At 50.9% G+C, this 9,854-nt stretch overlaps 1 protein-coding gene across 1 annotated transcript; it reads right to left on the bottom strand.

The window, feature by feature from the left end:
- Window positions 1-2,535: 2,535 nt before the first annotated feature.
- On the bottom strand, window positions 2,536-8,370 carry SETTUDRAFT_181960 (uncharacterized protein; the record flags this gene model as incomplete). The annotated part of the gene is made up of 11 exons (XM_008033213.1): window positions 2,536-3,005; window positions 3,056-3,175; window positions 3,225-3,809; window positions 3,858-3,919; window positions 3,970-4,056; window positions 4,116-5,167; window positions 5,222-7,665; window positions 7,716-8,093; window positions 8,151-8,177; window positions 8,249-8,269; window positions 8,326-8,370. 11 exons carry the CDS (start codon window positions 8,368-8,370, stop codon window positions 2,769-2,771), a joined length of 5,058 nt encoding a protein of 1,685 aa, XP_008031404.1. The 3' UTR covers window positions 2,536-2,768.
- Window positions 8,371-9,854: the final 1,484 nt, after the last annotated feature.

The raw sequence follows: 9,854 nt of genomic DNA on the forward strand, positions 1-9,854 counted from the left end.
GGCGTGGGTGAGGGGGAGGGGGAGGAGAGGAATTGGGCGGGGGGGGGGAGAAGGAGAGGGTGAGAGAAGGAGGGGAGGGGAGGACTGAGAGCGGTCGAGGTGAGCAGCTACGCGGCCAATTTATTATGGCAGCGCCTATCGGATGAGCACAGCGTGCTGGAGCAGCGGATGGCGTTTCATCGAGTCACGAACAGCGCTGGGCAGGAGCTTATTCCCAAACCAGAGCCACAAGGCCAGACCGGAGCCAACCGCGGTCGACCAGCTGCGATTCCGTCGGCGTCAAAAGCAACCACACTCGAGCTGCATGCCGCGGCCTGGTCAGAGCTTCACCGGGCGCGGGGGAGAGGGGAGAGGGAGCTGGAGCTCGGCCTTGGAGGGGCACTGGGGGGCGCTTGGCCGCTGCAATCCGCGACCTCATGCTTTTTTGTCCAAACACTCCCCGTGTCCCCCCCGTCTGACATGATGGCTGCTGTCACGCCTGCGCCCAAGACATATAAAACACCCGCCCGCCCACGGCGGAGCCTCAAACACGCGCAAATGCCATCCAAGCCCTTCCCCACGCCGTCGACGCACATGCACATGCAGCAGCCACCCAGCACGGCCTATCGTCTGGTGGGCTGCTGGCACCGGCGCCGTGAGCCTTTCACCGCTGCTGCCACTGCTGCCGCCCTTGCTATGGCTGCTGCTGCTACTGCTGCTACTGCTACTGCTACTGCTGCTGCTACCGCCCGCCGCCCATCTGTGGCGGCCCCAAGCGAGCCATTCGCCTGTCCACGTCTGCGCCCGGATTAAGTTCGGGCTTTTTTTGCTCGACGCCGCTAAGGGCTCTTTTCCAGGGCCGAGAACCCCGCAGTCCGGTGTACCCTAAACTCGCACTCGAAACCGCTGGATACCGCTAACGCTTTGGGAAACCTTATTCACACATCTGCCTATGCTTGGCCGGCGATCGCACACTCGCTATACTCTATACATCAGCAATACATCAAGCGGCCACCCTCCCGTGTCGCAGCTATAGGGTCGCCCCAAGACGCGTCCACGCATTAGACATGTCTGCCAAGAGACGCCAGACAGTCCAGCAAAACGATATACAATCCATCCAAATCTAATCCAGCCATGTGAGACGACCCGTTGTAAATCCAAAATAGTCGTTGTTAGCTGAGTGTCGATCCTGCACCAAAGACTAGATCATCACACATGGTCTATATTCAGACATCGCTGTCAACCCTACACTCTTCTACTGGGAGACTTTCCTCGCCAATACTTGTACGAATGCCTTCAAATCTTTGCCAAGATAATCATCTACTCGTGCAACCGTCCCATACACACGTGACTTGTAGTACGTAGTAGAGGTCCATGCACTCACGTGACTTTACGTTCACTCTGTATACTATCCACCTCTTCATACTCGTGGAGTCGTATATTCTGCTGGTATACTAGGTAAGCTAATCCACACCTCATGCTGTGCTTATTCACTCCATGCAGAACTCCCATTGTACACACTCGTCCCACAATCGCTAGTAAGCCTAGATCACTATTGCACACTACATTGCTACAAGTTACTAAACTACCATCGCACATTAGATTACCATTGCGTTCTCAATCCCAGCTAATACTAGAATTCACACTAAGCACCGGGATCAATCACTCTCAAATCAGAAGGCTAGACCAGAAACCAATTCTACCCTGTACCCTGAACAAAAACATCCCCCGCTCAGAGTAAAACCAAACAAATCCCCAAAGTTTAATAATAAAAAGAAAGTGTCCCCCGCAAGCGGAGATACCTCATGTCGGAATGTTAGCAAGAGCAGCAGCAGCAGCAGTAGTAGTAGTAGTATTCACTCCGGCACCGAAAACAGCCGCTAAGAACAAGCACAAGCTTCGTGTAGAAAGCCGACGAAGCGGATGCGCCTCTTACATAAGATAACATACAACCCCAGTCCGATATTAAAAACAAAAATTTGGTACAAGCTACAACCCTACTACACTTACACCCATACCGCCCTTACATATTACAACACACACACACACACACACACACACACCCCAATTCTCCACCCATAATTATGACCTAATATACCCCATCATTGCTACATCTCGTTTTCCACCAGAACCTAGATATTCAAGAGCCTTTTTCTCTCTCTCTCTCCCCAACAAGATACAAATAAAACATGACAAAATATTTCCATATACTACCTAGGTACAAGTAAATTAATGTGATGTAGTAACATGACACAGTTTTCTAGAATGCTTGGGTCGAATATCATAATAGCAGCAGCTATCAAGAGGGGTGTTATTAAAAAGTATCAGCTAAACTCTTGCTTGCAACTTGTTGCTACAATCATCATGCATGCGTCTTTCCATTCTACCAAGTGCAGATTCTCTACACCCTGCCTCTTGGCGCGTGAAAACTACCGAGGAAATAAATAAACAAGTAATACTCCTAATCCCTCATCTTTCATGGACAAATACAACAACATCAAGACACAAGCAGTCTTCAAACACATACTACACAATCATATACAGCTGAAAACGCGTCACAAGTCATGCAATTAACTAGGGTACCATGTGTCTAGAGATGCTCCATAAAGGGCCACCTCCAAATCATATAATAACCTCCAACGCCTGTAGAGTACATTCCTGCATACCGCCTAGATGTATGCACCTCACCCATACTTTTTCTACCCTCCACCAAACGTCAATGTTCAAATCGAAATTAGCCTGAATCAGCCCTCCTACCCAGAGAATCATGTCGCCCTCAGTACACATATCTAGAACGGTCGGAAGCCTCCAGTAGGTTGGCGCGCGATGCCATTAGCCTGTCCATATGGGCCTGGAGAGGGAGCTGAGCCAATCGGGCCTTGCGTAAGCATCAGGCGGGAACCCAGGATCGGAGTGTCTTCCTCCTTCTTCTGCTGCGAGGCTTCGCGGGCCTTGCGCTCTTCATTGTCCTTCTTCAGCATCTCAAGAGAAGCTGTCTGTTGGGCAATGAGGTTGATCATGTACGGCTGTGAATGCATTAGTGCGTGTTGTGTCATACAGAATGTCTGGTACATACCATAGTGAAATCGTGAAGACCATTGCGCCATGACATTTCGAGAATGACATCGGGGCGAATGAGATCGTAGCAGGCATAAAGCATGCCGACATAGCACTCGCGGCTACCAATGTCGACGAACTATGCAAATGATTAGTATGGAATACAGCAATGGCAGAGAACAACTTACGTAGCGAAGCAAGTCGTCGACAACGTCAGGCTTGCCAGATATCGCTGCGGTCTCAATCGCATCCTTGAACAGCTTGTCTTGCTTGGAAAGCGCAATAGACTTCTCCCATCGCTTGTTCTTGCGGTAGATATCGGCGGCAATCTGACGGAAGAACACCAAGTCGTGCTTCTCCAGGCGCTGTGCAAGATCCACAGGGTCATAGTTGTCGTAGTTGTTGACCGAGTCCCGAAGTGTCTTGTAGTCTTCCTCTTCAATCAGGAGATCGTGCAGCGCGTTGTTCACGTCGCGCTTGTTCTGCGACTGAACATTCAAGAGGAATGGTTTGATCAGAGGAATGTTGTCGGACTTGACAAACATTCGCACGACACGGTTGACGTCGATTCGCGGCGTGAGAACTTGCAACAAGTCCGTCAGCAGAGTGGGATGTTGCTCAAGATAGAAGCCGAGTGCGCGGTAGTAAATCTCAACATTCGACGACTTGACAATGGTAGTCTTGAAGCTCTCGTGCTCCCAAGCATCCGCAGCATGCTCGATCATAGCCATTACTGCATTGTCGTATTCTTCGAAGCTCGCCAGAAGCATGACCTTGGTCCGTCAGTCACTGAATCTCATCTAAACATCCTTCAAACTTACTTGTTCAGGCCAGAGATGCTCATTCTCACAAGCAATCAACATCTTGGGGATGTTGATACGGGCTGGGTGACCATTAGTTGGGGTTCATAAGGGGCTGGGAGATGTAACCTACTCCAGAAGAGGCGGAGATGCTCCATGAGTCGTTCAGGGTGGTACTTCGCAAGTGCTTCACCTAGCGCAGTGAACATGCCCATGTGTGCTGTAACGAGAGTAAATCATTAGTGAATGTTGTATTGAAATTGAGTCGGCACTCCTCACCTCTCTCCAAACCGAGACCAGCCTCAAGAAGGCTGATCAGCTCGTCAAAGTAGCCGTTGCGCTCGTACTGCTTGACTACCGAAACAACTTCAGAGCCATCGACAATCAAGTTCAAGCCACAGATCTGTGCGAGGCGGAATTCTTTCTTTTCCACACAGACCTCGTTGACCTGCTTCCACGTCTTGATCGAGTTGGCCTTCCTTGCGCATTCAACTGCACCCTGGTAGTCTTCAAGGTGTACAAGGGTTGTGGCAAGCTTAGCCCAGTTGGAAATGCTCGTGTAGAAGATCTTGGCCGCCTCATAGTAGCCCTCCTCGTAGGCCTTGTCTCCCGAAGCTTCAGCATCGGCAACGTTGGTAGCCCTGAGGAAATCCTCAAGTTCTGCTAATTGCTCCGTACGAGCAAAGCAGAATGCTAGGGCAGTATCGACGGGGACCTCACGGAGTGTCTTTCGTGCCATTCTCAAGTACTTGATCAAGTCCTCGTCTTTGCCAGCATGGGTAGCGATTTCGATGACTTCCAGGAAGTTGGACGGATCCTCTGCACGGATGTACGACTCGATAGAGTCTGAAACACGTAGACCATCCAGTTGAGCCTTTGCGACTCTGCTCCAGACCTCAGGTCGGTCGACGCGTTCGGCATACTCTTGTGCTCTGTCAATGCTGACAATGTGCTCGATCAAAACATTGGCAGCCTCAACATGGTTCTCATGCTTCTTGAAGATCTCAAAGGCTTCGTCGAACATGCCAACCTCAATACACTGCTGTGCAATGTCCTCGGGAGTATATTGGTCAAGTTGCTGAATGTAGTTCATAACTCTGCCGCGATCAGACTTGCAGGCGGTAAGCATCAGCAAGTTTTGAAGAGAGGGGTTATCGCTGAAAGTCGAAGGCTCAAGAATGATCTTCTCCAACAGTTCGATGAGCTCAGCGGGCATGTCACCAGTAATGAATGCCTTGACCGCAACAGAAACCTTGTCTGGATCAGTAGACGCAGGAACTGCTGTCGAAATGACTTGATCAACAAGTGATCGACGGTTCAGGTTGTTAGGACTGATGTAGAGTTAGCCAGGCTACACACCAGTGGGAAATAGCAAACGCGCTTACCTCAATACATAATCCCAAATCTCAGAATCCGCCCGATCCAAGAGGTAGCGTGCTTGGACCTTGAACATGGCGTTCTCGTTCGTGATGTTGACCAACTCGAGATCATTCTGACCTTTCATGTAGCAAATCGCCGCAAGGTTTGGATCACGCTTCTCGCAGTACTTTCCAACGATAAGGGTATCGTACTGGTCATTCTCTTTCAGGAACTTCTCGGGATTGTTGTTGCTGTCAATGTAGATCTTGGCAAGCGCGTTGTACACTGCTTGTTGCTGGTTGCCGCTGGCCAAAGTCTGTTCCAAGAAGGGGAGAAGGAGCTTCAGACGGTTGCGGGACTCGACCTCAGCGACCAACTCATCAATGGGAATGGACGATGGTGTAATGGAGGCTAGGAGACCCTTGATGATGCCCTCATCACAGTCCACGTCGAGGAGACCGCCGACAACTGCTGGGGTACGGGCAGGATTGACGCGCTGAACGTAGATTTCAATGGACTTGAACTGCTGCTTCTTGTAAAGGTGAAGAACCAGGTCGTGGACAAAGTTGAAACGGTCGCAGACAATGATGAGAGGCAATTGTTCGGTCAAGTTGGCCTCTTTCAAGAAGTTCTTCGCCTTTTCACCGTTGAGGTAATTACTCTCACGGCAGATGCGCTCAACCTCGTTGAGCTGGCCCATGGTGGTCGCTGCCTCAATGTACTTGAAGTGAACATCGGGGTCCTCGCTCACATTGACGATGGAGCCCAAGAAGAAGTACAGACCCTCGGCAGTGCGGTGCTTCTCGAGGAGATCGATAATCCTGTTAGCACCCAACAGGTCAGAGTACTTCTGGGCAATGCGAATAACGGCTTGCAGGTTTTGGCGGATGTTTGTTGTAAGCATGACATCCAGGCATTCGAGTGAAAGCTCTACCGTCAACTGACCGAAGTAGTTGATCAACCACTCCTCCGGAACCTTGTCGGTCTGAACAATGATGCGCTTAATAGCCGTTGGGTCGTCATTGTGCTCCAGAGCACGTGTGAGCAGGCCGGCATTTTCGCAAAGCTGAGCAATGCGCATCTTGTCATAGTGATGGAACATCTCATTGCCCAAAATGGCATCCGCAACCTGGGGTGCGTTGAGCAGGTTCATTTCGAGCAACTTGGTCTGCAGGTGACCCTCTTCAGGCAAGTCGTTGGAAAGGACATCCAACAGGAAGGCGGTAGCTTGCTGAATCATGCCTTGGGACTGGAAGATGTCGACAACGCGATCGATGCTGATCAGTGGGCCGCCCTCATTCTTCGCCAGTTGAGACGCAAACTCGGCACCCTTTTCTGGGTTGATACGGACGACATGTTGGAGTAGGACATTGTAGTCAGGAGTGTAGCCGACGCTGTTGCAATACTGGAGGATAAGATCGTAGTGACCGAGCTCCGCGAGTGCTGCAACAACCTTCTGGGGTACGTTTGCTTCCTTGTAGATGGCCAGAGCAAGGTTCAAATCGTGCGGTTTAGCAAGGTCACCGAGCTCCTCGGAGCAGTGAAGCTTGCCCTCCTTCTGCCACTTCTCGATGAGGTGTTTACGGCCCTGCGCAAACACAGGTCGAGCTAGCTCCAATGTTTCCTCCTTGTTCAGGCCGCCCTTGTCCAGCAATTGGCCAAAGTATTGTAGAAGCACAGTGATCTGACCAGGTTGGTTGGGAACTTGGCGTAACCTGTTGATCGTGTTCATCGTACGGAGGAAACCACGAGGTGAACTGGCCGCGACCTTGGCTGCCTCCGAAAAGTTTCCTTGTGACATGAGATTCTCGAATCGTTGCGAGTAGAGCTGGTCTGCGCCCGGGAGTCCGCCCTTTGACGCCAATTTGTATGCGATTTCGGCGCATGCCGGGTTCTCCATAATGTATGGAATCAGGGTGTCTTCGCGAACGGTCGTGTGGAGTACCTGTCCTCGCTTGTTGATGACGACCACACCCGTGCCTTCGTCATCGCGCGCAGTGGTGAAGACTGTTTCCTCGGATATTCTGTTCAGGAAGAGCGCGGTACCCGTCTCGAGATCGTGGAGGTGAATAAATCCAAACTTCGTGATTACGATTAGAATACCATACTTGTGCGCAATGTGAATGCCCAGCGGGAAATCGCCAGTACCCTCGGCGGGCCAATGGATCGGGATCAGGCGCTTCGGGAAGGCCGGATTCGCGGCGTTGTGGTCGACCTCGACAATGTTGATCTTGGCCTCGCCAGAGGATGACTTGACTGCGAAAGCGAAGATCTTGGTATCGGTCGATGCGCCATCGAGGCGGAGGGTTCCGAACGTAGCAGCATGGCCCTCGAGAGGCTGGCTCACATTTCTCGCCTTGGAGAAAAGCTGCATGTTGCCGCGGATACCACCGGCAGGGTTCGAGGTGATACCAACCAGGCAGGACCAGCTCTCGTCATCGTTGGTAACGTAATTGATGATCTGGTTGTTCTGCATTGCAAATTAGACATGGTTAGCGACATCTAGGCGGCTGTGCGTACCTCGAGCTGCTCTTGGCGGTCGAAGATCTTGCGCGGCGCAACAGCGTTCTTCGAGTCGAGGACATCCCAGTGGTATACGGCCTTTGTGCTAACGAGCGCAAGGGTGGTCTGACTGATCCACCTCCAAAACTGAATGTCCTCTTGGTGGCTGTATGTCTGCAGGCGTTCCTTGGTCTCGAGGTTGAACAGCTGCAGTGTCCGGCCTTGTGCCTTGAGCGCGATGATGGGCTCAGTCAAGTGCATAATGGCACTGTCGGCGCGGATTGGTCTTCGGATGATATTATTCGTGTTCTTGAGGTCGATAATAACAGTCTCGGCGGGCGCATTGGCTTCGTTGTTGACCTGGCGCACACAAACATACTTGTCGGACTCGAGTGTCTAGACGTCCCATTAGCATTCCTGCTTCCCTGGATTTCTTGCTGTAGAGCCACGTACACAGTTCTGCCATGATATCGATGCTGGCTGTAGTGTGTGTTAGCCTTCTGAACCTTGCTGCCTGATCCTACTGCCAACTTGGCCTAGGGCCGACGTACGAGGATGTTTAGGTTCGTAAGCTGCCAATTGTTAGCTCCAGATACCATACAATGCATAGTTCTGATCGGCAACATACCAGCGTCGGCTGTGTGACGTGCAATGGAACCTGTCGCTGGGCCATGTTTGCGACAGTTTAGCTCTGAGCTCACCAGAGCAAGGGAGTGCGCAAGAAGAGGGTATCGGGAAAGAGGAAAGAAGTAGACCCAGATGGAAACTCCAGAAGCGCGCGATATGTAAATGAGAGACAAGAGTTCAAGGCGGGGTGGGGGTTGTAAAAGGTGATGCTGTTCGAGCCAGGAGCTCCTCGTGTTGTTTCCACATACGCGGGATCGCCCTGCCCGTGATGACATAAGCACCTAATTGGGCAAGTCCAAAGTTAGTTTCCGGTGACGTCTCTCACCACGCCCCATCCGTGCGTTGGGTGACTTGAATTTCGAACATCAAAACTTGCTTAGTAGCCCCCAGTGTTATTTCTTTTTAGTGACTACATGTTGGAATTTATCAACAAAATACTCACTAAAATCGCCTTCAAATCCACACTGACCTTTCTATCACCGCGGTACAATCCGCTTTAAATCGTGAAAGTTCCAATCTCACCATATTTAGATCGCCGCAGCAACACCAACTTCGAGTTTTTCAGAATAGGTGTAATTTTAGTCTATTATATACAAAGAAACCCCAAGAAATCGATTGCAACCACTGCCAAAACGTGCAACCTACGCGCTGTGCTGCTAGAAGCCTTCAAAGTAGACCCTATTGGACACATCGCATTCTAATCACAGAACACACAGACCACGCGGATTACTAAGCAGAATGCCACCAGATAACGTGCAGGGTCAGTAAGCTGGGCAGATCAGTAAGCTGGGCACCCCACCAAACTTCGCGCGACGTTCTGCGCAATTGAGCCACAACAACGTATTAAAATAATATAAAATTAAGATATATAGTTTACTATTTAGCTCTACATAAAGTCTAAGTATGTCCTTTAACGTGACACTTCGTGCACGTTAGCGGCGCGCGCTGACGTCGCTCACTAGCCTGGTTCTAGCTACCCCCTATAAGTAACCTTTCTGCCTTTGCTACAAGCTGCTGAGCCTGCTGCACCTGGAGTACCCCACTAGAAGCAATATATTAACGCTGTTAATCTTGCTTTTGCCGCTGACGCTAGTTCTTTTCACGTAGCTTCTTATTCTCCTCTGCAAGTATCGTTGCTAATTGCATTGTAAGCTAAGCGCTCTTAGCAAGCTGGCGTATCGCAACGCTTGTTGGACTCTCTAGCTGCTGGCGCAGTCGCTCTTGGAGATACCGCACCTGCTGCTGAAGCTCTGCTACTGTATGTGGTGTCTCTGTCTGCGTTGCTGCCTGCGCTGTAGTGTTATTATCTGTGGTTGTCTGTGGTGGAGACGGTGTTCTGGCTACTGTGAGCGACGATAGAACGCGATCTAGACAAGGAGGGACAAGCCCTGTCGCCCGAAAGCCTGCCTGGATATTCTGCTGCGTAAAAATCTTCAGCCGGATCCGTGTATAGGCTGCAAGGAAGTCTATCTTGTCAACGTGGTAGACCCCATGCTGGGCGAGCTCCTCAACCTCACGTCCGTACGCGCG

This window comes from Exserohilum turcica (assembly GCF_000359705.1).
Source record: "Exserohilum turcica Et28A unplaced genomic scaffold SETTUscaffold_9, whole genome shotgun sequence".
Classification (NCBI taxonomy): domain Eukaryota; kingdom Fungi; phylum Ascomycota; class Dothideomycetes; order Pleosporales; family Pleosporaceae; genus Exserohilum; species Exserohilum turcicum.